The 27,086-nt window shown below is 35.6% G+C and overlaps 1 protein-coding gene across 1 annotated transcript in view; it reads left to right on the top strand.

The window, feature by feature from the left end:
* The window catches only part of GABRB1 (gamma-aminobutyric acid type A receptor subunit beta1), a 454,973-nt gene that overhangs the window by 161,384 nt on the left and 266,503 nt on the right, over positions 1-27,086 (top strand). Inside the window, exon 4 of the mRNA XM_058299086.2 lies at positions 1,314-1,534. Coding sequence (XP_058155069.1) covers positions 1,314-1,534 — 221 coding nt within the window. The remainder of the gene's footprint in view (positions 1-1,313; positions 1,535-27,086) is intronic.

Genomic DNA, 27,086 nt, shown 5'->3' with positions numbered 1-27,086 from the left:
CTTTCTGTCTCCTATTAATATAAACCTGTTTATGCTCCCCAGTGTAACAGAGTTGGACTCATTTTTAGGTTCTCTACACATGGCTCTTTGCCTTTTTTATTTGAGTCTATAATTAGCATTATACTTGATAAATATATGTCCCAGAGACTTAACTCTTTGATCCATCCATGTGCCAGTTGAGCCCTAAATTTCAGCAGAGTTGCAACACCTACCTATACTCCAGTTCATTTGACTCACCCAGGACAACTAACAAGGAGATGATGATGGACAATGCCCATCCCAAGGAACAGAGAGTGTTTGCAGCTGCAAGCAAGATAGTTCCATCCATCTGCCTCATGGGATCTAAGTTCCCTCTCAATTAGAAGGAGAGTGGGCATCACCATCCCAAAATCTTCAAGATTGGGGAATGAACAATGAACTAAAGTAGACTTACTATTGCTCGATTATAGACTTACTATTCTTTTAGCAATGGAAGAACTCTTATCATTGATATAAAGGCAGTGGCCACCAGAGGTTCTGAGGGATCGGAGAGGGAAGATTAGGAGTAATATGGAGGCATTTTCAAGACATTGGAATTGTCCTGCATGACATTGCAGTGACAGATACAGGCCATTGTATATCTTTTCATAACCTACAAAATTGTGAGGACAGAATGTAAACTATAATGTAAACTGTAATCCATGGTTAGCAGCAATGCTTCAATATGTGTCCATCAATTCTAACAAATGTACCACAATATTGAGGGATGTTGTTGATGTGGGAAAGTGTGCGAGGGAGAGGGAGTGGGGCAGATGGGAATCCCTTATATTTTTTATGTAACATTTATATAATCTAAAGCTTCTTCAAAAGTAAAATAATTAATTTTTTAAAAAGGCATTTACAGTTTGAAAAACATCCTCTCTTTAAGTACATCCATTGTTAGTTATAATTTAGCAAGTATTTCCCCCAAATTGTACTATAAATACCATATCCTGAGATAACCTTTTGTGAACATGGATCTCTCAGTACAATCTCCCTTTATCACCTTTCTCATGATAACATTACTGTGCCTTCAAACCTTACAATTCAATTAGTGTATTTGCCCTATATTAAATAGTATGCATACTGTTCAAGTATTCCTCTAATACTTTGAATCTACTGATTGCTCTAGATTTGGAGATGCAAATTTCAATGTATTCAAATTTAATCTCTTAGGGGACAAAAGAACTCTGGGTCTTTGGGCTGCCATAACACCACATGTTATCAGATTCTTAACAAAATGTCTTACATGATGATGACAGTAACATTGTCTTTTGGCGTCCTTTATTTCACAGGATTATACACTCACCATGTATTTCCAGCAGTCTTGGAAAGACAAAAGGCTTTCTTATTCTGGAATCCCACTAAACCTCACGCTAGACAACAGGGTAGCTGACCAACTCTGGGTACCAGACACCTACTTTCTGAATGACAAGAAATCATTTGTGCATGGGGTTACAGTGAAAAACCGAATGATCCGACTGCATCCTGATGGAACAGTTCTCTACGGACTCCGGTAAATGGCCCTGTGTTGCATGTTTTACTGTTTGGGTTTTTGTTACTGTTTTCTTTTTTAACTATGGAAGAGGGCAGAGGGGAGAGATTCAAGTAGGAGAATATGAAGATGCTCTCTTTTGTATTAAAAGTAATACTACAGACTAGGAAATCTATGTTGGAAGTATTTGAACTCAATATAATCAACTTTGTCCATCAAAGGTAAGTGAATTGTTTCCCCTGAATTTAAAATATTAAACATATAATAGAAACATGTATCTTTGCCAACCAAGTTTTATATTAGCTTGTTCTAAAAGTTTTATCTTCTTTAGTCAATTGCTTGATTATCTCAGAGACACCTGGACTGAACTGAAAGGAGTTCTAGGTGCTGGTTATAGCCACTTAATTATAAAAGGGAATTGAGAAGCAGTTTGTTGAAAAAGTAGAAAAATAACAGTCATTTTGAAAAGATGCATAGAAATTTATTTTTCCTTTAAAACTTTATGTTTTAAATTCTATGTTTAGGTCTGTGATCCATAGTGAGTTAATTTTTGTGTTTCATGTGAGATAAGTGTTGAAGTTAATTTTTTCCCAAATGGATGTCAGTTATTCCAACCCTATTTGTTGAAAATTCTTTCCGTTCCCATTGAATTGTTGGGAAAAAATTATTGGCTGTGTAAGCAGGGGTTTATTTCTGGATTCTGTTCTGTTCCATTGATATATCTGTCAGTCCTAGGCAATACCACACTATTTTAATTACCCTAGAAGTTAGGAGAGAATTGACCTTTTTTAAATGGTAAGTCTTCTAATCCATAAACATGAAACATCTCTCCATTTATTTAGATCATCTTCTATTTATCTCAGCAATATTTTGCACCAAGTGAGGTTTTGTTTGTTTGTTTCAGAATCATGTATAAAGACTTGTTGAAACCTATTATTAACTCTATTGTAATTAAGGTCTTATGAAAATTTTTATGGTACATTTCAAAACAAGCTTCAAGTTCTAACAAAGAACTACCTGAACTGACACCTGTTATTGTAGGATAGTAGATTCATGGTTCTTTAGCATTTTTTTGGTCATTGTGATTCTTTTGAGAAGGTGATAGAAGCTATGAATTCACAATTTCATATTTATTCCAAAATTTCTTTCCATTTCTAATTTTCTTCTTTAACCTTCCTGTAGTCCTACCATGGACCATGGATGCCAAGTGAAACTCAAGTCAAGGGACATAATCCCACAATAAATGTCTGTAGGTTTACCAATATGCAAAAACAATATACAAGTTGAAAAATATGACTGTAATAAAATTTCTGATCTTAACCTAGTGGTTAGTTTATTTAACTGATAGTTTTGTCTTTAATTTGCTCAATAGAATGTATCAGTTGATCTTGGCAAAATCAGTTAATCTTGGAATTTGTCCACTCATTCAGTACACAAGAGCTTTTAACACTGGTTAAAAATCTCTAAGCTAAATATATTTCAGAAGACTGGTGAAATAAACCAACAATTCCTTTGAGTCTTTTGTTAGTTATTACAGATAAAATAGTAAATTAACTGAGTAAAATTGAGATCAGTAGTGGTCATTTGTTGGAAATCATTTGTAATTTTTCTGTCTATGTAATACTTCTATCAGATATTCCCAAGGTGTAAAGGATAAATTACCCTTCTGAGAGAATAAACCCAGGAACCAATTTAAGCTAATCAACTACTACATGTATAAGTATACTGTTTAGCCAAGAATGTGTTAAAAGTCATTTTAAATACACACATACACACAGAGAATTAGAATTTTTGGAAGTGAGAATATATGTTTCCTTCTCATTTACAGCGTTTCTTTGAGCATTTCTCAAATTATTGGCAGTCTTTACCAATGGAAATTATGTGGAGGAAGAAAAATATTTGAGAACTATAAAATTCAATACACCTCATTTTACAACTGGCAAAACTGAGACCCAAAATGGGAGTGGGCCTTTTTTAAGGGGGCACAATAAGGTAATAGCAGAGATGGGACTGAAATCCAGTTTCCTTATTCCCAAACCTGTGCCTATCCCACCCAACTATCTTGGAGAGCTTGTTTGGAGGTTCTAGCAGGGGAGCGCAGCTACTCAAATACTGTTGATGGAAGAACAGTCCTCCTCTAGCAGGGAAGATTTTCCTCTTTAACCCAGCACGCAGCTTCTTCGGGAGGGAGAAAGGGGACACCTGCCTAGCCAGTCAGATCAGCCAAATCAACCCTGGCAATCAATGGGGTGACAGATGTCACAACCAGATCACCCTCACATCCCCAACTATCTTTGAAATGCACTTAGCAGTCAATGTCCCATTTCAAGATGTGCAGCACCGATTACTTCTCTTCTGGACTAACACTTTAAAACACAGGCAGACCATCCAAAGAGAAACACAACCTATTCATCTATTTTGTAGCTCTGAATTCTTTATGGCCTGAGCTCTTTTCGTAAGAGTCTCCCACCAGTTCTGATCTCTTCCTTTTCCTTGTCCCATCTTCTTCCCTGTCTCTTCCCTCACAGGTTTGGTTTTATTTTCTCTAGAGGTTATAAATATGCTAGAGATAACATAGAGTATACCAGAAAGAATCAAAGGTGGACTCCAAGTCCACCAATTTTTAACTACTTGACCATGAACATATCATCTGATCCTCATTTTTATAAGCTGTAGTAAGGCACTAATAGCCCTTAACTCATTATTGGGAAGATCGTATGAAATAATGATTACCAAAATATTTTCTAACTTTTTTCTGAAGTAATTGTGCCTTATTGTATCCTTATTCATTTCTAGGAGAACAAGCTGCATGCCTGGGTTGTTTCTCCAAATTCCAGGAGTGTCAATGATTAAACAGAGATAAAGTCCAATTAAGAAAACAGTCATATGTGCCATACACTCACTGGTTTGGCCCTGAGAACAATTCTTTAGAAGCCTGATAGCTATTTGTCATTGTAGCACAGTGGAAAACATCTGAAATTGGGGGTCAAGAAATTTGTGGCCCAAATTGATGTGCCCTTCAGTAAGCCATTTCATTTCTTGGGTCTCCAGATCCCCCAATCTTAAAGGAAAGATAGTGAAGAAAACCATCTCTAAATTCCCTTCCAAATCTGAATCCCATTTCCTTGATGATCCTCTCTATTAAAGTATGTTCATTTTAATCCCTGTAATTGAACATTTCCTAGTCTTCAAAAAAGACAATTGACATTTTTCTTTGTAACAGCCTTTTTAAGAATAAATGCCATATGTCACTTTCTAAGTACATGTACTAGAAAATCTTTATCGTAAAACATCTTTCTTAGCATATTTATAGCTGTACTTATTTTAGACATGGTAATCAGAATAAATATGTTTGCCTTATTCCTTTCCTTAGGTCCAGCTAATGCTCACTATGAATGAGGCTACCCATTAATGGGTTATTTTAACAATGATGGGGCCAATGGGAGTTTCTGAATATACCTGAAATCCCCTGTATTAGTCAGCCAAAGGGGTGCTGATGCAAAATACCAGAAAAATTGGTTGGTTTTTATAAAGGATATTTATTTAGGGTAGGAGCTTACAGATACCAGACCATAAGGCATAAATTACTTCTGTCACCAAAGTCTATTTTCACATGTTGAAGCAAGATGGCTGCTGATGGCTGCCAGGGTTCAGGCTTCCTGGGTTCCTTGGGCTCAGCTAGTCTGTTTTCTCCACAAGGTCAGCTGTAAACTATCAGGTGAATGGCTCTGTCTCTCTCCATGGGGCTCCATCTTAAGTGTCAAACTCCAACAGCAAAACTCCAACATTAAAAGCCTCAACTCTGTCCTTTGCCATGCCTTTTACCTGTGAGTCCTTACCCACCAAGGGGTGGGAACTCAACACCCTAATGATGTGGCCCCATCAAGGCACCAACCATAACTCACACCCAGGTACAGATTAGATCACAAACATAATCCAATATCTATTTTTGGAATTCATAACCATATCAAACTGCTATAACCCCTTAGGCCAGGTATTTCATAATCATAAAACCATATCACTAAACTAAATCAAATATATTCTATATTCAAATGCAATATGAAATGCTATAACTTAATTTATATGAAACCACAAGCATAGAGTTGGTTGTTTTCTATTTTTATGAACTAGGCTGCAAAAGAAAATACCATGAAATGGGCCAGGTTATATAATGGGAATTTATTCATTCTTGGATTGAAGCTGGGGGAAAGTCCAAATTAAGTTGTCATCAAGGAGATACTTTCTTCCCGAAGACTAGTTTTCTGGGCCCGGCTGCCAGCAAACCTTGATCCTTAGCTTGTCACATGTGAGGCACATGGTGGTATCTCCTGGTCTCTCCCTTCTCTTCTGGTTTCCACTGATTTTCAGCATCTTGCTCCCTGTGGTATTCTCTCTCTCTGACTGAATTTCATTCTGCTGATAAAGTACTCCAGCAGTAAGATTAAGACCCATCCTGATTGTGCTTACCCCTACTTTAACTGAGGTAACCTCATCAAAAGATCCTACTTACAATGTGTTCACACCCACAGGAATGAATTAGATTTAAGATCATGTTTTTCTAGGGTATATGCATTTTCAAACCACCACATATGTCAAATCAGATTTTATACCAACAGATGACACACAGTCCTGTAAACGTTCTAAGATAACTGAGTGGTTTCTGAGGGACTGGTAATTCTGGAGCAAACAGGCTACCCTGCAACAGGCATTCAGCACATAGGAGAGAGTCCATCCTTTGTGTCCCTTGCTCTCAGGTTACCCCTGCTACAACAAAATACTTTACAATAGGAAGTAACCCTGCAACCATTATTAATTCCTCTTCCATTCACTAGGGACCTAAGTAAAGAGTGTTTATGATATGATGTAAATTGTGGTGTGGTGGAAGACCTTGGTTTTGGTCCTTGTTCTTTTTTTTTCTTTTTTTCTTTTTTCTTCTTTATTTTCTTTTAAATGTTACATTCAAAAAATATGAGGTCCCCATATACCCCCCACCCTCTCACCCCACTCCTCATACATCAACAGCCTCTTCAACCATCATGACACATTCACTGCACCTGGTGAATACATTTTGGAGCACTGCTGCACAACATGGACAGTGGTCTACATTGTAGTATACACTCTCCCCCATTCCATCCAGTGGGCCATGGCAGGACACACAATGTCCAGCATCTGTCCCTGCAGTACCACCCAGGACAATGCCAAATCCTGAAAATGCGCCCACATCATATCTCCTCTTCCCTCTCCCTACCATCAGCAGCTACCATGGCCACTTTCTCTATATCAATATTATAATTTCTTCCCTTACTAATCACAATAGTTCTCCAGCAAAACACCAGTAAGTCCACTCTAATCTATACTCTATTCCTCCATCCTGTGGACCCTGGGATGGTTCTACTCATGCCTCTTCTGTTACTTTTACTGGACCTGTGGCTGGTGTTTGGGTTGGTGTATACTCAGAAGACCTGAATCTCTGGACTGTCCACGTGACAGCCAGGCCCTGAGCCTCAGCAGACTTGCTACTCCTACCCTCTGGTTTATTGGACTTACCCCGGTCAGCTAACAGGGAGGTGAAGGAGATCAACCACCACACCAGGGAGCCAAGAGTGCCTACAACTTCAAGCAGGAGAATTGCATCCATCATCCATGTGGAATCTAAGCCCCCTTTTGAAGTAGAGGGGTACTGGATTTAGTCCCTGTTCTTTAAGCCCTTTGCTATGTTCCTCTCAAAGTGGACACATCATTTCCTTTCTTACTCAGAAAGTGGAGACTACACAACATGAACTCCCTCAATGTCACACATTAAATCCTTAAAATTCTTCTCTGTCTTTCTTTCCTTGCTTCCATTTAACGCAAAGGAAGCTATTTCTCTTCTTTCTCCGGCTAATATCTCCACTATGCTTTTAATCTTATTGGTGACCACTTCATTTGGCCTTTTCTCCCCTTTCATTCATATCTTCCATCTCCCTCTCTGCTAGTTCCTTCCCCTCAGCTTCCTCTTCAAGCACTAACTCTCTCACAGCTATAGTTCCTTCTACTTCCTTGCTCCCCATTTATTCTTCAACCCTCATCAATATACCTCCCACCCACGCTACTTTTCTAAAACACTTCTTTCAAAAATGACCACACCATCGCCAGTCCTTATTCTATACTCTTGACCTCTCTGAATGATGAGGGTAATAACTAAACCTGATTTCAGGATTTCCAAGATGTTGCACAATGATCTCATTGTTCTTGCTCTTTTGCATTTTTGCTATTCTATTGCTGGCTCCTCTTTTGCCTCTAATTGTGAACTATAGGGATTCCTCAATGTTTTGACCAGCTCGTGCAATCATCCAGCTTTAAATGTCTAAAATCCCAAATTATTGAGTTTCAAAAAAGATGTCTAATTGCTCACTGAACTTCTTTATCAGATGCACTCTTGGCTCCTCATACAATGACCCTATTTTATCTTATCTAACTTTCCCAAAACCAAGTCCTTTCCTGGGTGCTAAGAAATAATTCTCATCCCCATCAAGAGGTGTAAACTTGGAGGTGTCTTTGATGCCATATCTCTTTTTTTCTGAGATCCAATCTCTATAGTTGCTTCTACTGCATTGTATCTCAACTATCTTCTCCATCTCCAAATCATTTGTAAGGCCCTAATTAACATCTTCATTTCCTGGCCAATTTTCTATCTCTGTTTCTCTCTTCGCATCATTGCCAGCCTATTCATCTAATCATATCTCTCCCATACTAATATATATATATTCAATATCTCCACAGTCCCCATAAAATTGTTTTTATTTTTCTGTCTGGAATTTAAGACCTTCTACATATAACCAAAGTATTTTTCCCACCTTATTGCCCATTACTTTCCTCTATAAATCACAAATTTTTATAAACCAGTTTACTTCTTTCTCTAAACATATCGAGAGCATTTCAAACTCAATATGTCCCAAATATTGTATAATACATATTCTACTAAAAATTATTTGTTGCTTATCTGAAATTCAAATTTAATTAGACATCCTACATTTTATCTGGCAACGCTACTGACCTGCAGAAATGCCTTCCCTTCTTTCCCCTAAATACTCTTTCCCCCACCTCACCTTGTTCTCTCATGCTAACACTTTTTCTTAAAAGCCTTTCTCAAATTCCACCTTTCTCCATGAAGGCTTTCACAGTCTTCCTAACCAGATAAAAACTCTCATTTGATAACCTACTTCATTTTAAGCTCGTGAAAGCTCATTAGATTTGTAACTCTCTTATGATGTTTTATATCTTTCTATATCTTAGATTTATTTGCATAGTTTTTCTGTGAGGCAAACAAGTTTTCTATCTGTTGAAAACACCAACTTTGAACTATATTTCCTAAACATTTGTGTTGCCTCACTCAAACAAAAAAAATATGCAATAAATGTTTATGAAATTGAAATTAAAATTTGTAGGATACTGTCACCGGACTCAAGATAGTTGTCAGCTGCAATATTTCCTTTATTCAAATGTTGGCTTCTAACTAAAGATCAATTATCGCTATTAATGACCAGATGTGTTCTGTCTCTTGTCCAAACATGCTCCAGCTGGCTTCACACACTGATTGTCTCCAAGGCCCAGCCCCGTGGGTGCTAAAAGACTGTGTTTATCTTTTCCTGAAAATGGCAGGGATGGAGCAACTTAATTCTAGGAAGACTTTAGTAGAGTACTTAACTTCCTAAAAATTGTCCCTCCTCTTCCCTTACCATATTTCCTTCCAAAGTTCCACTATGCTTTCTTCCTTAATCTCCTTCCTTCATGCTAGGGCCAGATGGTTTTGAGGGGCCATGTGAGAATCAATAGAGAAAAATCTCCCAGCCTAATATTAACTTACATTAAGACTTATTACGTATGCTTTAGAGTGTGTGTATATGTCTGGATGCACGCATACCCATGAATACATAAAGAATAAGATGTACATACTGCATCATTTTTAACTAGCAATATAGTGTAATAGCAATTGTGTCATGGAATTTAAAAGATATCAATGACCATAAATAATTGAAATTGTACTATGTGTCAGGCACTGTGAGAAATGTCCTACTAATATTGTCATATATAATCTTCAATACAACACCATGAAGTATATACTATTACCATGCTCATTCTATGGATAACAGTACTAGGATATGTAAGTATCTTTTCCTTTCTCATAATTGTTATTATTAATTAACTTTTTAAAAGCAGTTGCAAACAAGTACCCACAGTGCATTTGAATGATAAATTGTCTAATTTCTTTTACTCCATAAATTCCTTTGTTTTCCATTGTTTCCCCCTCATAATTTATTTTTTAAGAAACCATGCCATTTATTCTGATTGCATGCCCTTGTTGTAAATATGTTCTTATATTTTCTATATTTGAGGCTTTGATCACATTTAGATGAGTTGTTTTGTTGTTGTTTTGGCAAGACTACTTTATAGGCAGTGTTGTGTACTTCTATCAGAAGATACTGATAGCACCTACTAATAATGATGGTTGCCTAAATCTGTTTAGAGTTTCCAAAATGGTGGTAGTCCATCATCTTTTATTTATTTATTAACTAAAATTACCCTATAAATAACTTTCCCTCATCCACTATTTCATTATTCTGAAGTATATTTTGTGCTGTAAAGGTAGTATAAAGGTTATTTTCCAAATAAGATGTTTCCCTAGCATCTCCCAAATGTGACCATTTAGGTTTGGCTTTTAATCTGTTTATTGGTTTATCATTATGAAGTCATAGGTTTTAGCAGATATAGCTGTTTCAATCCACTGCAGCTATTGTTATTTTTGTTGCTCTCTTTGTCTTGTATTTGGCCAGTGACCACACCTTTGAACTGACTCCTGAGTTCTTTCAACACAATGTCAGTAGGATCTTCCTTGTTTTCTAATGTATCAAGATATTCTGGGCTTATTTTGTATGTTTCCTGTCTCAGGAGTAGAGAAAATATATTATGGATTTATAGTGATATTTATAATTCATATTTAAAATTACAGGGTTTTAGGCAACTGCTTCTATTTTATATTTTGTTTCTTTTCTCCTCCATTGGAAATATTGTTTCCTAATGATATTAACATGATTATTTGTTATTTTATCCTGTCAAATTGATATGCGAGTATGTGATTGTGTGTGTGTATATATATGTGTATATATATAGTTTCAAAATAGTTTAAATAAAATTAACATTATTATTACTAATGTTATGATTATTAAAAACCAGTTAAGATTTATTTGCAGGGAATTTTGTCTTTAGGATATATCCCAAGTGTATACAGTCAAATCTCTATGTTTTAAGGTACATTTTAACTTTGACTATAAATAGTTCCTAACTCTATGATTAACCTACCACTTCCCTTCATTTTGATTCAGTTTAGATTTTTAAATTTAATTTAATTTTGTTTCATCACTATGTAAACCATTTCCACACTTCTAAAGTCAAACTATTTTAAAAAATGATGTCTTAACTTTTGTGATAGTTTGAAGCTGTTTGGACCCCAGTAAAGTAAGTAAACAGCTCTCAGCTGTTGTTAGAGCTAATACATTCCTGTGGGTGTAAACCCATCATAAGTAGAGTCTTTTGGTTACGTTATTCCAGTTAATGGTCTTTTGATTAGTTTACTTCATTTGAGGCATGGCTCAGGGTAGATTTAATCCTCATATTGAAATCCTTTATAAATGTGATGAATGCAAAAAGAAAGAAAAAGCTACAGAAACAAGAAACTGAAATAAACAAAACCTAGAAGAGATGAGAAAAAGAAGTATCTACTGATGTCTTGATTTGGACATTTTTCTCCACTTCGGAACTGCAAATTTATAATCTAATTAATTCCAATTATAAAAAGCAACCCATTTTTGGTACATTACTTTTGGCATCCTGGAAGACAAGAAAAGATTTCAGTGCCAGGAGTGGGGTCCTGCTATTGCAAATATCAGAAATGTGGGAATGGCTTTATAAATGGATATGGGGTAGATTCTGAAAGAATTGTAAGGTGCTTTATAGTAAAGGCCTACATTGCTTTGAAGAAACTGTTGGTAGAAATATGGATCCTAAATGTTCTTCTGATGATGCCTTAGATACAATGAATGGGTCATTGCAAACTGGAAGAAAGGTGACCCTTGTTTAAAAGTAGCAGAGAAGTTGGCAAAATTGAGTTCTGGTGTTGGATAGAAGGCAGAATTTGAAAGTGACAAGCTTGGATATTTAGCTGAAGAGATTTCCAAATGAAATGTGGAAAGTGCAACCTAGCTTCTCATTGCAGTTTATAGTAAAATGTGATAGGAAAGGGATAAGCTGAGAACTGAACTCCTTGGCACAAGGAAACCAGAAATTGATGGATTGGAAAATTCTAAGCTTCCAGAAAGTGAGTCCCCAGAGAATAGTGTGCCACATGGGGATTTAACTGAAACAAGTCAGTCATTTCAGTGCAAGTCAGGATTGGAAATGCAGTTATTCAGAAAGGATTTGTAGAAATTTCTGTTTGCCAGTTTGGGGGCCTATGTATTACATAGAAAACTGAAACTTTTTTTTTGCAAGATCTGGCTGAACAGAGCCACTGCTATCCTGGACTGAAAGGGATAGAAAAGGGAGAGATTGAAGGAAAAATGACTTCAAAGGCAACATCATGAAAGCTGAGTTCTGCACTGAAGACATCTTCTTCTTAGGCAAAGAGAGTGGACCCACCCATTTATTTGGAAAGGATGAGTATACTATGGAGCTTGGAGAGGGTGGGCCTTCTGCTACATTGCTCAGGAAGAGTGTTACAGTCACAGGTTTTCAGATGCCTGGTGGATTGTGAAGAACTTGGCTGCCACCCCAAAATTTGATGAAGGTAGAGCCTAAAGTTCAGCTGCCACCCTGATTCTTGATGAGGGTGGAACCAAAAGCATGGCCACTGTTCAAGTTCTTGAGAAGGGTGGAGGTGCCATTCATCATATCTAGAGGACAAGTCATCATTCTATAGATTACTCTCAGACTTTGAACTCTAATAGATTACACCCTGTAGTGTTTCAGAATTGTTTGGGACCCATGGCCCCTGTTTACCGTCCAATTTCTCCCTATGGCAATGGGAACATTTATCCCTCCATTATATATTGGATATATATATATATATAAAATAAGATGACTTATTTTCTAAGTTTCACAGCCAAAGGGGAATTGTGCCCCAGGACAGACCAGACCTATAACAAGTTTTGATGAGACTTCATATATAAAAATTTTACTGAAATGATTTGTGGCTTTGAGGATATTTTTATGGAGTGAATATATTTTGCATATGAAAAGAATGTCTTTTTGGGGTCCACTCTGTGGAATAAGATGGTTTGAATCTGTATGGACCCCAGTAAAGTATGTTCTTAAAGCTAATCCACTCCTCTGGGTGTAAACCTATTTTAAGTAGGACCTTTTGATTAGGTTACTTCAGTCAAGGCATGGCGTAAGGTAGGTTTTAATCCTCTTAATGGAAGTCATTATAAACAGGATGAATACAAAGAGAAAAAGCTACAGAAGCAAGAGACTGAAATCAGTGAAACTCAGAAGGGATGAGAGAGACCAAAAGGCTCCACCATGTGCTTTGCCATGTGACAGAGGTGTCCAGGATTACTGGCAGCTGGTTTTCAGGGAGAAAGCATTGCCTGATAATGCCTTCCTGGGACATTTTTCTAAGGCTGGGGACTGTCAACTTGTAAGCTAGTAAATACCCATTGTAAAAGCCAACCCATTTCTGATATATTGCTGTCAGCAGCCTAGTAGACTAGATATTCATTGCTATTCCAATCCCCTCTTCATTCCCTTCTTCCTTGATAGATAAATATTTCATTAGATTTTAAATTTTCCTTCCATTATCACAGGTACTCACATATATTCAAATTACCTACCTTTATTGGAAGATAGGTAGCATTCTATAAACCCTGCTCTGTACCCTGTAGGTGACTTCATAAATGTTGAATGCTGAGTTTTAACCCAAGTCATCTCACATCAAAGTCTACACTCTTAGCCCCTATCCAAAATAGCTCATTACAGCCCTCTTTCAGTGCTTCTTTCCCTGCAGATCATTTCTAGAAAGACAATTGTCTGTGTGTGATAATTTCCTTACTCACCATTATAGAAATTAAAATAACTGCAGAAGTTACACAGCATAAATGGAAATAACTCTGTCAAATATGTCAACTTTTAAAATGTACAGGACTTTTAATATTCTCTAACACACACTATTGACTCCACTTCCAAAGAGAAGCTTCATGGCTTCATATTTCAGAAATGAGTCTAATATTAACCAAAAAGCTGGGATCTGATCCAGATTTTGAGAATTTCCCCACCTCAATTTTTTCCCTGTATCTATTCCAAATTAATTTTCTGATGTTCTTTATAATGCCAACTTTGGGCTGTCTGTGAGAATAAAATCAATGACTATACCTATGGAGTATATATATTTTAATGATAGTGTTTCTCACTATTCCTTTGAGGATTATCTGCTCTTGCCTAGGTATTAATGATAAAACAAGGTAAAAAAATAAAAACAATTATCTTGATAATACAAATCCAAAATATAACACCACTATTGATTTTGAAAGTAGTTTGGGGGTCCTAAATATTTCATATTAGCTCTGTAAATTGATTGCATGCCATGAAAATGTATTTCTCCCTGTATAACGGAAAATAAGAGTACATTCAAGAGTCTTCAAGCAGATCACACAGGGCTTACTGTGGATATGCTGTACAGAATTATTGGGTGTAGCTCAGTGGTTGAATGCTGCTTCCCATGCATGAGGTCCCAGGTTCAACACCTGGTACCTCTAAAAAATATATATTGCAGACTTGATTACAGAGAATATGTATGTGGGCTGATGTAGTGTTTACAGAGGAGAAATGGCTGGTATTGACAGGTGCATTCTATTAAGAGAAAGAGAAGTGTTACTTCAAACAGAAAAGAGAAAAAAGCAAGCCATGCATAAAGAATAGGTAGCTTGCTTTATTAGAAAGAATGCCTTTATTAGAAAGAGACTCCCTTTGTAATTCCCACCAAAGGACACACTGTTGCTATTCCCCTCACAGTATAGTTGATTTATGTTTTAGAGTTCATCAGAGGAATATAGAGAAAGCTATTGAAAATATTCTCCCGTAAAAGGGCTATTTTTACCTCTCAAGGTTTTGATTTTTTTATTTTCCATTTTAATATTCTTTATTCTTTTATTTATATGTGGAAAACCTTATAATGAAATGATGTTTATTAGGTTTCCTTTTTGGTAAACATGGTTCTGTGACTAATTCAGGTACTAAATGAGCAAATTAAATAATCGTGCAGTTACTCTAGCTATTGTGTGACTGTGATCTGTCCAATCACGTTGTGGAGGCACCAGTCTCCTTTAGATTAAAACAGAAAAGTTGCAGAGGACTTTTACAAATATATGAGCAGCTACAATACAGTAAAAAAAAAAAATTAAGACTGGAGCTTTCAGAAATAAATAATTTTATTTTTGTATCTTAATCTAAGTGTTTTGATTGGGTATAATAGTATGCATTTGCAGAAAATTAATATTAGTTCATCCTATATAAAATAAGTAATGAAACAATGAGTACTATATTTATGAGAATTAATGTCTCATCCTTCCAAGCTCCTAAACCTACAAAACACATTTTTCGGAAGAAATAAAATGTTTTCCTACAAAACCCACTTTTTTTTCCTGCTTAGAAACAGCACTGTTTTTCCAAGTAGAAATATTTTGTTCTTCCCAAGATATAGATAATTAAATTAAAGGAAAAGCTCTTTATCCAAAGAATTAGTACTTGCTTTTCTATGTTTCCTAGGAGAATTTTAGGCTTATCATTTTTTCTTTATTTTAACAAACATAGTAATATAACTGCTAGGGTAAAGCAAACCTATAATAAAAACACAATGAACTGGAGCTGATAGAGCTGCCTGTGCATTTTTTTCTAATTGCATAGTAGTGGGCTACACTTCAATAACAACAAAATTGGTAATATAAACACAATTTTTAATTGTCTATTAAACCCTCACATTCATACTCCTATTTTTACAAGCTCACGTAAGTTGCTTAAAGCATGGTTGTTCTTAAACATCAGAGAATTATTGAAGACAGGAATAAATTTATCACTTTAGAATCCAAACAACCAATTGCACTGAAAATCTAAGTTATTACTCATCAATAACTAAGGTGAAAATTCTGAAGATTAATGAGTACCACCTAAAATATTATGATAATATTTATGTTTTTTACATACTTTTACTTTCTTAATCAAGGAGTGGATAATTCCAGAACAAAGGAACTTTATCCCCAAGGTCGGTAATGCTTTATTCTGATGCATGACGGCACAGATTGCAAGTTTCCATTTGAACCTTGGTTTTCCAAGGTTCTGTAAAAATATTTGAGATATAAAAAGTCAAGCTCAGAAAACTATGCAATCAAAATTAACATTATTAATTGTCTCCAAATATGATATTATATCTATAGGGCACTTGTGAACTTTAAAATATCACAAAACTCCGAAATTATAAAAGGTGTATGTCCTGCATTGGTTCAGGAGTGCCTCAGGCCAACAGAATGCTCACAGACCTGTCTCATGCTTTGTTTGCTTTGGAGTTTTCTACCTGTTCTCTTGCCTCTAATCTCTTCTCTTCCCCACCCCCACCCTTTTTTTTCCTGCAGTCCACTAGCCTATGTTTTTCCAAAGCAAAACTTCATCACACCAATCTCCTACTCAGAAATCTATTGACTCCCAGTCACCCAACATATCAAGTCTAAGCAACTGTGCAGACATTCATCTCTCATATTTTTATTTATTTTTTATTATTAGAGAAGTTGTGAGTTTGCGAAACAATCATGCCTAAAATAAAGGATGCCCATACGTCATCCCACCACCAACACCTTGTGTTATTGTGAAACATTTGCTACAAATGATGATAGAACAGCATCAAAATATTACCGCTAACTATAGTCCATAGCTTACAATTGGTATATTTTTCCCACAAACCAACCTATTATGAACACCAGGTATTAGTATTGTGTATTTGTTATAGTTCATGAGAGAATATTCTCATATTTGTGCTGTTAAGCACAGTCCATCATCCGCCGTGGGATTCACTGTGTTATATGGTCCCATGCCTTGTACAGTCCATCCAAAGTGAAAACTCAGTAGCCCTCAGTTTCCTCACAAAGTTGTGCTGCCATCAACTCTGAATTTTAGAATGTTTTCTCCAAAAGGAAATATCCCATACCCCCTTATAACTCCTATTGTTGACTCCAGTATTGATATAGTACCTTATTTGCTAAAGATGGGGAAAAAATATTACATTACTGTTAACTATAGTCCATAAATTACATTACTTGTATTTTCCCCATCTATCACCATAGTCTTTTTTTTAACCCTCCATTACCATAGTCTTAATACTTGTAATATTGATGTACATTTGTTTTAATTCATAGAACATTCTTGTATTTTTACTATTATCAACAGTCCTCATCTACCACCGAGTTCACTGTGCTACATAGTCCTTAGATTATCCCTAGACTACCCCTTCAGTCAAAATCACATTTGTAAATCAACAGTGTTAGCTATACTCATTATAAAGTGATGCCATCAGTTTCATCCATTTCCACACATATACAATCAATCTTATTAAAAATTCTACATACATAAAGCATCAGCTCCCACTTCTCAAACCTCATTCTACCTCCTAGTAACCTATACCCTATAGTTTAACTCCACGATTTACCCATCATGTTTTGTTCATACTAGTGAGACAGTGCAATATTTGCCTTTTGTGTCTGGTTTATTTCACTCAACATAAGTGTCATCAAGATTCGTCCATGTTGTCATATGTATCCCAATTTCATTTCTTCTTGTGGCTAAATAGTATTCCATTGTATATAGATAACATGTTTTGTTTATTCATTTATCGGTTGATAGCACTTGGATTGTTTCCATTTTTTAGCAACTGTGAATAATGGCTCCAGGAACAACAGTGTGCAAATGGCTGTTTGTGTCCCTGCTTTCAGTTCTTCTGAATATATTCTTAGTAGTTGGATATACAGATTATATGGCAGCTCCATATTTAGTTTCCTAAGAAACTGCCAAACTGACTTCTCCAGAGGCTGCACCATTTTAAATTTCCACCAACAGTGAAGGAGTGTTCCTGCTTACCCATATCCTCCCTAGCACTTGTAGTTTTCTGGTTTTTTGTTTTTGTTTTTGTAAATAATGGTCATTCTGTAACACATAACATGATACCTCCCTATAATTTTGACCTGCATTTCTCTAGTAACTGGTGATGTTGAGCCTCTTTTCATGTGCTTTTTGGCCATTTATATTTCCTCTTTGGAAAAACGTCTATTCTAGTCTTTTGCCCATTTTTTAAATTGGGTTGCTTGTCTTTTTATTGGTGAGTTGTATGATCTTTTTATATAATATAGAAATCAAATCCTTATCAGTTATGTGGTTTCCAAATATTTTTTCTCATTGAGGAGGCTTCCTTTTCAACTTCTTGAAAGAGTCACTTGAAGCAGAAAAGTGTTTAATTTCGAGGAGGTCCATTTATTTATATTTTCTTTCATTACTCATGAAAGAAACTACCACCTACCACAAGATCTTGAAGTTGTTTCTCTACATTTTCTTCTAAGAGTTTTATAGTCCTAGCATGTTTATTTTGGGCTTTGATCCATTTTGAGTTAATTTTTGTATAAGGTATGAGATAGGGGTCCAATTTTCTTTCTTTTGATTATGGATATCCAGTTCTCCCAGCACAACTTGTTGAATAGACTGTTCTGACCCAGGTGTGTAGCTTTAATAGACTTGTCAAAAATCACTTGACCATAGATATGAGGGTCAATTTCTGAATTCTCTGTTCAGTTTCATTGATTCAAGTCTATCTTTATGCCAGTACCATGCTGTTTTTACCACTATAGCTTAGTAATATGCTTTAAAGTCCAGAACAGAGACTATTGGCTATTAGGGTACCTTACTTCTAAATAAATTTGATAATTGGCTTTTTCATTTCTGCAAAAAAGGCTGTTGTAGTTTTGACTGAGATTGCATTGAATCTGTAAATCAACTTGGGTAGAACTGACATCTTAATGACATCGTAATGATATTTAGTCTTCCAATCCATGAACATAGAATACCCCTCCATTTATTTAGGTCTTCTTTGGTTGTTTTTAGCAATGTTTTTTAGTTTTCTGAATACAGGTCCATTATGTTCTTGGTTAAGTTTATTCCTAAGTATTTGATTCTTTTAGTTGCAATTTTTAGTGGAACTTTTTTTCCAATTTCTCCTCAGATTGCTCATTTTTAGTATATAGAACTGCTATGATTTTAGCATATTAACCTCGTTATTATATTTGCTGAATTTGTTTACTAACTTTAGTAACTTTGCTGTGGATTTTGGGAGATTTTTTAGGTATATGATAATATCATGAATGAATAGTGAAATTTTATTTCTTCCTTTTGTATTTGGGTGCTTTTATTTCTTTTCTTGCCTAATTGTTCTAGCTAGAACTTCTAGCACAATATTGAATAACAGTGATGACAGTGGGCATCCTTGTCTTGATTCCAATCTCCGTGGTAAAGCTTTCACTCTTTCACCATTAAATACAATGTTAGTTGTGGGTTTTTCCTATATGCACTTTATCATGTTGAGGAAATTTCCCTCTATTCCCATCTTTTGGAGTGTTTTTATCAAGATAGAGTGCTGTATTTTGTTGAACGCCTTTTCTGCATCAATTGAGGTGATCATGTGGTTTTCCTTTTTAGATTTGTGGTATATTATATCGATTGATTTTCTTGTGTTGAACCACCCTTACATTCTTGGGATAAAATCCACTTGATGATGTATATTTTTAAATGTGTCTTTGGATTCAATTAGCAAGTATTTTGTTGAGGATATTTACATATATATTCATAAGAGAAATTGGTCTGCAATTCTCTTTTTTCATAGCATCTTTGTCTGGCTTTGGTGTTAAAAAGATTTTGGTTTCATGAAAAGATTTTGTAGCATTCCCTCCTGTTCAATATTTTGGAAGAGTTTGAGCCAGATCTATTTTAAATCTTCTATGAATGATTGATAAAATTCACCTGTGTAGCCATCTGTTCCTAGGTTTTTCATTTTGGGGAGTTCTCTGATGGATGTTTCAGTTTCTTTGTTTGTGATTGGTTTGTTGAGGTCTTCTATTTTTTCAAGTGTCAGTGTAGGCTGTTCATGTGTTTCTAGGAATTTGTTCATTTTGTCTATGTAGACTAGTTTGGGGGCATACAACTGTTTATAGTATCCTCTTATGATGTTTTGTTCTGTTTTCATTTCTGTGAGGTCATTAGTAATGTTCCCTGTCTCATTATTTTTTGCATCTTTTTTTTTTACCAGTCTAGCTAAGGGTTAGTTGATTTTGTTGATGTTCTTAAAGAACTAATATTTAATATTTGGTTTTGTTGATTCTATCTTTTTTGTTCTCAATTTCATTTATTTCTGCTCTGAATTTTATCATTTCTTCCCTTTGGTTTGGTTTGGGATTAGGTTGCTGTTCTTTTTCTAGTTCCTCCAGATGTAGAGTTAGAGCTTCATTTTAGCTCTTTCTTCTTTTTTTAACATAAGCATTGAGGGCTATAAATTTCCTTCTCAGTATTGCCTTTGTGGTGTCCCTTAGGTTTTGATATGTTATGTTCTTATTTTCATTCATTTCAAAATATTTTCAGAATTCTCTTGCAGTTTCTTCTTTGGCCCACTGATTATTTAAGACTGTGTTGTTTAGTATCCATATATTTATGAATTTTCCCATTTTGCGTCCATCATTAATTTCCAGCTTCATTCCATTATGGTCTGAGAAAGTGTTTTGTATAATTTCAATATTTAAAAATTTACTGAGTGCTGTCTTGTGACCCAGCAAGAAGGATCCATAAGCATTTGTAAAGAATGTACATCCTGCTGTTTTGGGGTACAATGCTCTAGATATATGTTAGGTATAGTTCATTCATTTTATTTTTCAAGTTCTCTGTTTCCTTATTTGCTAAGACTGGAAGAAGGTAAAGACAGGGGTCTGCAACTTCCTGGAATAGGGTAGGAGACCCAAGCAGAAGAGGTTGCCTCCTCTGATGTCAAGTGTAATCACCACTGGATATACACATTCATACATTCTTTTGGGCTTACCCCTGTCCACTAGGTCTATTCAGATTTATTCTGTCTGGAGTATGTTTTCCTTCTTGGATGTTGATTTTTATATATTTCATTAGGGTTAGGAAATTTTTGACCATTATTTCCTCAAATATTCTTTCTGCCTCTTTTCTGTATTTTTCTTCTTCCAGGATACCCATAATGCACGTGTTTGTATGTTTTGCAGTGTCATTCAATTCCCTGAAACCCTGTTCAATTTTTTTTCCATTCTTTTCTATGTCTGTTCTTCTGTCTTTTCAATTTCAAATGCTCTGTCCACTAATTTGCTTATTTGCTCCTCTGCCATTTCAAATCTTGTTATATGCCTGTAATGTATTTTTAATATTACTCATTGTCTTTCATTCCCATAAGATCTCTTACTTTCCTTTGCAAGCTTTCAAATTCTTTATTTTCACACAGTGACTTCTTAATACTCTATATCTCTTTAATCATATTTTCCTTCAACTCTTTGAATTGGTTTAGGAGACTTGAGTGAACATCCTTAATTACTTGTTTTAAATCCTGTGTCTTTTCAGGATTTTTCATTTGTTCCTTTGGCTGGGCCATATATTCCTGTTTCTTAATAAGACTTGTAATTTTTTGCTGATATCTAGGCATCTGATTATGTTGGTATGTTTATTTTAATGGTAAATTTCCCTCTCTTGCCTAGTGGTTTTGTTTCACAACTTTTTTTATTTTTAGTTTGACTTATTCTAAATCCTTAAAATTTCCCTTTTTAAGTTATAAAAACAAGGGCCAGGGGCCCACTAATAGGGTGCAGACCAAATCCAAGGGGACATAAGGTTACGAATAAGAGAAACTCAAAAGAGCTATTTTCTTCCTTCACCTTCCCAGCCTGCCAATAGATAGCTATCTTTGGCAAACCTTTTAACCTCTACTGGCTGGTGTTTCTGGGTCAGTTAGAGCCAAGATTCAAAATGATACTCTGCCATTTAAACTTGCTAAGAGAAACCACACTCAGCCCTCCACCATTAACCTCCCTGATCCTAGAGGGGAAGACATCTATTCCCCTCTCTGTTGGCCTCTTTCACCCACAGGTTTTACTGAGGCTGTTTGCCTCCAACGGTGGTGACAGGTGCCAGTCACTGCTGTGGAGGTGAATAAATCAGTTTTTGTTGCAACCCCTGCATCTCTCTGTCCCCATTCCATCCTGGGCAATGCATTTGACACTTTTCTGGTCTGCAGATTCCCAAAGCAGGCCCTGTGGACAGCTTCTGCCCTTCCTCTGCTGTTTCTGTAAGAGTTGAGTCCTGCCAGCCTACTATGACCCATCTTCCCAGAATTCACCTGACATTCATATCTCTTCACAATCACATCTACCCTTGTTATACAGTCTAATTTAAGATTTTTCCCAACAATGAAACCTTTCACAAGTGTTGGTTTCCTTTCACTTTTCCTCAAATTCTAGACTGATTCTTACTTCCAAGTCCCTATTCAATTGTTCCCTTTCTTTTCGGTTGAACACTGCACATCTTTCACGATCCAACTCAGAGATTAGCAACATTTTCAAATCTTCTATAATGGCTCTAACCTTCTTAGATTTCTCTCTCCCATGCAGAACTTGGAACTTATTACAGTACAGCACCTAATTATAAATGACATCTCCTATTAGCTATTTTTCATATGTTTTAACCTCATTTCCCCAAAAATAGTAAAATTTTTTTTGAGAATCTTCTGTTCCTAGTTCTTTTCTCCACGTTTTTTTTTTCCATACAGTATATACTAGGCAAGCAGTAAATGGTTACATATTTACTTTTAAACTTCAATCCTGCTCTTAAGAATATCCCCATGATAAATTTGGTTTTGGGTTTGTTAAAATTTAAGGACAATGTTATATGCATTTTAAGAAAATGCAACATTATATCAAAATGGAATCCTTATATGAAAAAAGGAGTTAATAAAATAGTTTGGTCAAAAACAAGGTAGAACACACATACAACTATTTTTTCCTGTATGGGTCATACAGTAACTCTAAGTGCATATAATAAATTGAGAGTTCAAAAGTACATTTGACAAAGGAAGCACACAAGTGAAATAAGTACTTACCTTCTCCATAGGACCATTTTTAAGATCCATACTTATTTGTATAGTACACACCCATTGTTTAGCTCAGATATAATATTTATAGAATGAGAAAGCAGAGCTATTTAACTTCTATCTTATTTCCATTCTACCAGGTAAGGAGAATCACATTCCATCCAGAATTGTTAAAGTAAACATTATTCAGAACATATGGAAACCAAAATGATTAACAAATTATAGGAGGAAATTAACCTACCCAGAAGGAGTAGAATGGATTTGCTCATAGTTTGGAAGTAAGTTGTGAAGGAAATAGTGTCAATGATGTTCAAAAGGCTTTTGACCTAAAGAACTGAAAGAGCAGGATTGGGGGAAACTGTAGGCAGAACATTTCTGGGGCTAAGCTAAGGAGCTATATTTTGGACATGTTATATTTAAAATGTATGTTACACATGCCAGTGGAGAGAGGACTTGGCAGTTAGATGTGAAAGCTTGATGGAACTGGAGTCATCATTATAATAGATGGTCTTTTAGATGAGATCATCCAGGAAAGAAGTACAGATAGAATGGCGATGAGACCCAATATTAGGAGAAAGGAGTTCTCATAGATGAGAAGAAAATTTTTAAAAATTTAAAAAGAAACAGCTAAGAAGTCAGTGAGTATAGAAGAGAAACTAGTCAGAAAGCCAAATGAAGAAGTGTTTCAAGGAGGTGGGAGTAATCAATTGTGTCAAGTACTGCTGAAAGGGTCAAATAATTGAATACTGATAATTGACAATTTGGATTTATCAACATGGGGTTTACTGGTGACTTTGATCTAAGAGAATTGGGTGCAATAGTGAAGCAAACAGTCTAATTGAAATAGGTTCAGAAGAGAAAGTGGGGAGTAGAATTGGAGACAATGAGCATGTCAGTGTGCTAGTGAGAAAGTATATTTGAGAAGGAAATTTTGATAATTCAAGAGAGAGGGGAGAGATACTTGCTCTTGAGTAGGCAAGAGGGTATGTCATCTACTGCAAAAGTGGAGGCTTAGCCTTAGATAGGAATATGGACAATTCATTCATAGTAGTAGAAGAGAAGGCAGGGTCTACATGGATTCAAACACAAATCAGTGGGTCAATCTGGTGGTATCATTTAATCATCATAATGACCTCTTAAGAAAGGAGACTTATTTTCCCATTTTTTTAAGTAAAGACACTGAGGCACCAGCAGGTTAAATAATTTGTTTTAGGTCATATACCTGGAAAGTAAATAAGCCAGGATTTGACCCCCAGTAATCTGACATTGTAGCCTAAATGTTTAATCATAATTCTAATAGAAATGCAGAGTTTAACACAAAGTCAGATCTCATCTAGACCATTTTTTTGTCCTGGATGACACACTTTCAGAGCAACATTGGTGATTCAGAGAACACTGAAAAGAGCCTTTGAATAGCAAAAGGCTTGAAATTCTGTTCCTATGCAGCAGAGATATCGAGGCTCTGATAATTATCTCTCTTATCATTACCGTTTTTATCATTAAAGACTGGTTCTGCAGATGAGATGTCAGCATTGTTGGACTGTGCTAGAAAGATGAAGAAAAACAAAGAATTATAGTTTTAAATAATATTTAAAGGAAACAGGAGGCAGAGAGGGATCAAAGTGAAGAAACTAGTGATGAGGGCCTGAAATGAGCCTACACAGTGGAGAAATGTGGCAACTAATTTAAAATATTCAAAAGTCTGCCATAAAATGAAAATGTAGACTTAGTCTGTGTTGCTTCTTACAGAAGATCTATGAAAACACATAGAACTTTCAAGGAAAATGCTAGTTTCATTTACCTAAACTTAATGAGCCTAAAGTGACAAGTTTACTCTATAAATTCTCCTAAAGAGCATTCGAAATGAAATTAATACCCTGTTAATGGTGTTCTTTTCCATTGGAATGTGAGTGTGTTTTTATTGTGAGATGAATGTAATTGACACAATGACCTTAAGTAGGATATTACCTTGATCCTAAAATTCACTATTTTCTTCATTGTATATGTCTCTTAATACCAATGAAAACAGATTATCACAATCTTTCATAAAATGATTGTGAAATATCATTTCGTGTATTTATACAATGATAGTACCATTTGCAGCAGACATGTCAGAATAGTATATCACTTAAACTGAGTTCATATCCAACTTGACTAATGTTGGCTCCCATAAAACCTCATTCTTAGTTAAGGATGTGGAGGAGATGAAATTTTGCTAAACCCAAGAGTTGAAAACATTGCTATAGAAAGCTGATTTGTTGCTGGTAGAATAGAAAGAACTTGAACTTTGGAATCAGATAAATCATCCCTAATATTTACTAGTCACCTACCTTAGGACAATATACTCAACAATCTCTGAGCCCCAGTTTCTTCATTTATAAAACAGCCACAATGATATCCCTTTCTTTCAGCTTCTTTTAAGAACTAGTATGTGTGAAGTGACAATAGCAGAGTTTTTGTTTGTTGGTTTCCTTACTTGTTAGTTTTGTTTTTCTCTTACCCTTCTCTCATGCCAGGCCCTCCATCACTAGAAGTGTTTAGACAGAGTCTGGACAAGCACAAATAAATGTCCAGGATGCTGTAAAAGGGATTCTGATCCTGAGTATGAGGTTGAGTAAACTGAGTATAAGGGTCGCTACAATTCCATGCTGCTGTAGAGGTAAAGAAAATATTGTTCGTAGAGATAAAAAGCATAGATTTTAGAGGTATATAGTCCTCGTATGTTATTTTAACTCTCCAGTATAACCTTAACTCTCCAATATAACCTTAACTCTCCAATATAAGCTTAACTCTTTTATATGACCTTGGGCATGTCAGTTAACCAGTTTCTTCAGCAGGATCACAGTAGTCTAATGATGCATGGTTGGTATGATAATTAAATGAGAAAATGGATTTAAAACACAAAATAAAAGGCCTACCATATAGTAAGCACTCAATAAATGGCAGCAGTTCCTGTTCTTAGCTACTGCTCTGTCAGTTAAGAACTTATCTCTGTGTTATTCCATTTCCTGGTGAGGTACTGCTGCTTTCAAGATTAATTGGAAGCCTCTTTCATGGTCCTTATAGAATCACCTGTATTATATTGATGATATCTATTCCTAGCCTTTTAGATTCTCTCCAGATTTTTTCAAACTGAACAATAAAGAGGAATTTCATTCTTTTCTGTGCTCTGATTTTTTTGAGTCATTGGATTTGTGGGGCCAGGGAAGAATGAAGCTATAATCTTGGTGCAGAAACTCTATCATTGCTCATTATTTTCAAGTATTTTGTACTTTATTCTTTTATGTCACAAGATAATTCTGTACTATAAACTGTATGTGCCAAAAATATAAAGAGCAATTTTTATTCACCCCACAGAAAAAGGAAAATGAGGAAGGCCTTTTTTAGAAAAAGATGAAGAGTCTTTGAAGATCAGCCTCCTTTCTTTTATTTAGAAATACACATGCCAAATGAGATGCCAAGAGATTTGGTTTCTGTTAAGAAGCCTTAGAAAATTAGGAACTATATTTAATGTAGCATTTTAAAATGAGGGGAAAATGGAGTATAATGAGTTTATAGCTTTGTTCCAGGTTCCTCTTTCATGTTTTGCTTTTATCTCCATCTTTATTTTCAAGAAATTTAAAATATTACTGCTTCACGGAGAATAATGGGCCATACTCATAAGTCAATTACTTTTCCCAAAACAGATGCTTTACTTGATTTCAACTGTAAGAAAAATTTTGGGAAGAGCTTTCCAAATTTTCACTAGTCTGTTCCCTGGCTCTAATCTCTAGTTATCTTCCCTTTCCCTAACTCTATTAGGAAATCAAGAATTAGCATTGTGATCAAGTAAGCTTAGACACCAAATCACTGTACGTACAGTACAGAGATTTTCCTTAGCGTAAGATCTCAGATTCAAGTTGCAATTTGGAATTTAAGGGAATGCAATCTTCCTTAGTAAGCTGGAGTCATTGACAGGCATCTGGAACACAGCAAAGCAGTGTGTGGTCCCAGAAGCTCCTCATTGCTCCAACAGGACTTTAAGAAAGAAATCAAAGGGAAAATGGGGTAACAAAGCTGAAATGTGAGTGCACCATGAAGTAGTATACAAAGCCAAGTTGGAGGTAATTGAATTAAATTGTCTGGAGCTCTGATGTGACCTTGCCCCTGCTTATTGCAATATACCTGCTCTAGAAAGCTGGAAAGTGGTATTAGTCAGATTTAGTAGTAAGACAGAGCTGGATTTGAACCTGGAATTGCTACTGACCAGCTGGATGTCCTTGGGCAATAATTCTCAAACCTTCTGTACCTCAATTTCCTCTTTTGAAAAGTGGAGATTAAAAGCAGTACCTACTTCACAGTGTTCTGAAATTTAACGGTAAAAGTGCA

Source organism: Dasypus novemcinctus, chromosome 1, assembly GCF_030445035.2.
Source record: "Dasypus novemcinctus isolate mDasNov1 chromosome 1, mDasNov1.1.hap2, whole genome shotgun sequence".
In the NCBI taxonomy this organism is placed as follows: domain Eukaryota; kingdom Metazoa; phylum Chordata; class Mammalia; order Cingulata; family Dasypodidae; genus Dasypus; species Dasypus novemcinctus.
Note: the sequence above shows the minus strand (reverse complement) of the source record. Positions and strands in the feature narration are given on the sequence as shown.